The sequence below is a fragment of the Nematolebias whitei genome, chromosome 19 (assembly GCF_014905685.2).
Source record: "Nematolebias whitei isolate Nwh7 chromosome 19, NemWhi1, whole genome shotgun sequence".
NCBI classification, from domain to species: domain Eukaryota; kingdom Metazoa; phylum Chordata; class Actinopteri; order Cyprinodontiformes; family Rivulidae; genus Nematolebias; species Nematolebias whitei.
The window spans coordinates 7,860,343-7,864,682 of record NC_056516.1 but is presented as its reverse complement, the minus strand read 5'-3'; the positions used below and the strand labels follow the sequence as shown (position 1 = coordinate 7,864,682).

Genomic DNA, 4,340 nt, shown 5'->3' with positions numbered 1-4,340 from the left:
CATCCATCCAAACACAGACATCCATCCATCCAAACACAGACATCCATCCATCCAACCATCCATCCATCCATCCAAACAGACATCCATCCAGAAATTCAGCCATTCAAACAGACATCATCCATCCAAACAAACATCCATCCATCCAAAGAAACATCCATCCATCCATCCATACATCCATCCATACATACATACATACATACTTCCATACATCCATACATCCATACATCCATACATCCATACATCCATACATCATCCTTTACCTGCTTCTTCCTTTTCGGGTCACGGGGGTCACCAGTGCTCATTGTCGAGGCAATGTATAAATAAAGGTTGAATGCATGTGTATTTATGCACTGCTCCTTTACTGTTATTGTGAATGATATTAAAATGTTCCTCTGTCTATATATTATAATTATAATCAGTCTTGATGTGACCTGTCAGTAAAGAGACAGCAAAGAGATAATTTTTATTATCCTCAAGGTTTGATTGATATGATACAGAGACATGTTTTCAGAGAGTCCTTGAGAAGTGTTCTGTCTCCCACAACCAACTCCCCGACGTGTCTCTGTGTGCAGCTGGGCTTCTGATAACAGCTCCACAGAGCAAAGGGGGAGGATGAGTACACTGGCGCCTGGGGATTCTATAAACTAAAAGTTTTTACCACAGGAAGTGTAGAACGGGTCAGAACCTCAGACAGGTGAAGGCACTGATAAGTGTGAACTTGTAAATGCATTGATCTTCTGTGATTGTTGGCTGTTCTCCAAAGCCTTGTAATAAATCTGATGAAGTCTAAACCTGATCATTTAAGGAATGCCTTTTTTCTACGACACTCTATCGAGCATTCACTATGCGAGAGGTGGGGACACACCTGGACAGGTCTCCAGTCCATCACAGGGACACATAGAGACAAACGAGACAAACAACCATTCGCTCTCTCTCTCACCTAGGAACAATTTAGAGTTACCAATCAGCCTAACATGCATGTTTTTAGTCTGTGGGAGGAAACAGGAGTACCTGGAGAAAACCCACCCAGCACGGAGAGAACATGCAAACTCCACCCAGGAAGGCCTCGGGCTGGGATTTGAACTGGAAACCTTCTCACTAAGAGATGGCAGCTCTAACCACTGCGCTACCATACTACCTAAATACAAGAATCATACAATTAAAACACCACAAAACACATGGATCCTGACACTAGAAAACTGCCATGAGTGCATTTCCAACAAAAATCCATTCATCCATGTTCTTTGGCTGGTCTAACAAAAATAATAATAAAGAAAATGAACTGATGAAGGGTAGGACTGGTGCTTTTTAAATACTAATCACTTACTCGACAAGCCATCTGACTCCATGGTGAAGTTTGCAATGTCTTCATGACCTTCGTCCCCCTCTGCACCAACGCCACGCTCTCTGGTTCCTATAGCTAGGGAGCGTCGATGGGCATGGATCTCCTCTGAGATGCTCTCCAAGTTACGTAACGCTGCACGGTACTCAGCCTTGGCGACCACAAGCTTGGCCTGACGCTCGTCCACATGGTGCTTCAGTTGCTTTGAAAAAAAAACATCATTAAATACACGTATGAGAAATAAAACTGTACAAATATTTATATACATTATGAATGACATCTATATATATATATATATATATATATATATATATATATATTTTTTTTTTTTTTTTACATATTAGAGTTATCTAGGTTGTTATTATTCCTTCACCTTTCAAGAAACTGTCAGATAGTTTAGTGTTTATGTAAAATCCTAAATCTATAGCACACAGTTGAACAAACCATGCACATACCTCAAGCTGTAGATAATATCTGGCTTTCAGTTCAAAATAGGGTCTGCAACAGAAAAAGGTTAAAAAAATGAAAAAACAGAGAAGAAGAAATATTTCTGGTCCAAAAAAAAACAAAAAACCTAGAAGAAAAACACTTCTCTAACAGCAGTCACATTCCTTAGCTCTTAGCCCGGGAGTTCACCCCAACACGGCTTAACCAACACATAAAACATCTGGACAGAATCACGTGACAGAAACTGAGCCCCTCTTTGTCAGCACACGCTCACATGAAGAGGCCTAAGCAGGGTGAAGCGTGTGAGCGTCTTCTCCAGCCAGTCGTAGCAGAACGCTAGCACAGACCTGGATTTGCTTATGGAGCGCCTCAGTTTCTTCTCCAGCAGCTTCATGTGGCCCATACAGGAATTGTAGTTAGCTGCTGTTTTCTTGTGCTCAGCTTCACTCTGTGTCCTCGCCTGCTCTGCCTCCATCACCTGAAACAAAACGTGCTCCAATTATTACACAGAATCTGCTGTTTTTACTGCTGCAGCAGTTCACCTCGTTACTGTGGAAGAATCGTCTTGTGTTCTTACTTTCTGCGTAGCGTGGTTGAGCATTTCCTGCCAGGCTGAGTCAAACTGCCGGCTGTCTTCTTCCAGAAGTTTCTCCTCTGCCAGGGCGATGGTCTCTTTAGCCGCCCGCAGGATCTCAACAGCCCGCTGGAATTCCTGAGTGGCTTTCTGGGCTTCTGCCTGAGCCTGTAGCGCAGACAGAAGACAGCCACAATTATAACTATTGAGGAATAGAATGAACAAAAAGTCAAGTTAGCTGCTCTGTAACCAATATCCTTTTTTCAACTACAAAATACAAACCCAGTTGCTTTTGTAAAATTTTGCACTTCCTTTGCGGCCTGCCAGTGTTGTGCCAAATACTGTTTAAAATAGTTAAAATAGTCTTAATTAATTGTCAACTGATAATTTGGTTTGCTTCTAGAAGGAACAGTGGATAATTTCTTAGTACAGTCTAATAAAAACTAAAAGATTCCTCCTACAAAGAGACAATTGTGTCTTTGTGAGGAAATCTGACTTGTCACAGTCAGGAGGGGGACTAGAGTCATCACACTACTGGACATTATTAGACCCACTCGCTCCAGTCAAACAGGCGTAAGCTAAAGGTCAGAGAACTGGCTGATATCCAACATGAAGCACTAACAAGAACTCTGGTCAGACTTCCTTGCATGAGACAATCAGAGGTATTTGGTTCACTAAGTGGTTTTAGTCGCTAAAGGCAGTTTCACTGGGCTGAAACTAAGAGGCTGCAGGAGGAGTACATCCCTCCATCATCCTGAACAATTCAGAATCAGATGACGGGAGCATTTATTCCCTGGATCAGTATTTATTATGTAAAAGAACTGTAACATCAAAGAGACCTTTTCATTGTGCATATCCTGTCATGACTCTGTCATATGGAGCCCTGTAATATGATCTGCTGTTACAGTAATGCTGGTCCTCATTTACTTCCTCTTCAGAAGTGAAGTGAACAATTCAGGGCCCACAATTTAAACGATTTCAAGTATTTATTTGTTTATTTTTACAAAATTTGGGCTTCCAGCTCATGAAACTCACGAAAACAGGATTTCAAAAAATTAAAATACTGTGATGACATCAGCCCACACTACTTCTCAGTTTTTGCAAAAAAATAAATAAATAATTAGGATCACAACAAATCGATCAAAATATGGTACTTTCAAAATGATATGTCAATCTTCAATACTTGGTTGGGAATCCCTTTGTCATAATCACTGCCTCGATGCGACGTGGCATTGACTGGGAGTTATGGAAGCCCAGATTTCCTTGATGCTGTCAGCTATTCTTTGTTGTTGGGTCTGGTGCTCCTCCCTCATTTTTCTCTTGAGAACACCCCATAGATTCTCAATGGGGTTTAGGTCCAGCGAGTTGTCTGGCCAGTCAAGCACTGTGGCATGGACATCAAACCAGGTTTTGGTGCTTCTGGCAGGATGTGCAGGGTTCAGGTCCTGCTGGAAGATGAAATCTGCATCTCCATACAAATCCTCAGCAGAAGGAATCATCAAGTCCTCTAAAACATTCTGGTAGACTGTTGTGGTGACCTTGGATTTAAGAAAACATAGTTTACCAACACCTGCACCGGACATTGCACCCCAAATCATGACTGACTGTGGATATTTCACACTGGACCTCAAGCAGTATGGGTTCTGTTCCTCACCCTTCTTCCTCCAAACCCTTGGACCTTGAGTTCAGAATGAAAGGCACACTTTACTTTCATTGGAAAAGAGGACCGAGGAACCCAGCAGTTGTAGTCCATCTCCCAGATGCGTCTGAATGTGGTGGTTTGTGAAGCTGTGACTCCCACCTCATTCCACTCTTTCTGGATCTCTGCCAGATTCTGGAATCTTCTCTGTTTGATAATCTGCTGAAACCCACGGTCATCTCTTTTGCTGGTGCATCTTCTCCTGCCACATGTTGCCCTTCCACTAGACTTTCCATTGATATGCTTGGACACAGCACTCTGTGAACAGCCAGCCTCCT

The 4,340-nt window shown here is 42.3% G+C and overlaps 1 protein-coding gene across 2 annotated transcripts in view; it reads right to left on the bottom strand.

Annotated features, from left to right (window-relative positions):
* LOC119425857 (SH3 domain-binding protein 5) overlaps positions 1 to 4,340 on the bottom strand; it is a 26,189-nt gene that overhangs the window by 3,129 nt on the left and 18,720 nt on the right. For both annotated transcript variants that reach the window (XM_037693409.1, XM_037693410.1), the window contains 4 exons: positions 2,367 to 2,531; positions 2,137 to 2,267; positions 1,798 to 1,840; positions 1,328 to 1,544 (listed from right to left, as the gene is read on the bottom strand). In XM_037693409.1, coding sequence (XP_037549337.1) covers positions 1,328 to 1,544; positions 1,798 to 1,840; positions 2,137 to 2,267; positions 2,367 to 2,531 — 556 coding nt within the window. The remainder of the gene's footprint in view (positions 1 to 1,327; positions 1,545 to 1,797; positions 1,841 to 2,136; positions 2,268 to 2,366; positions 2,532 to 4,340) is intronic.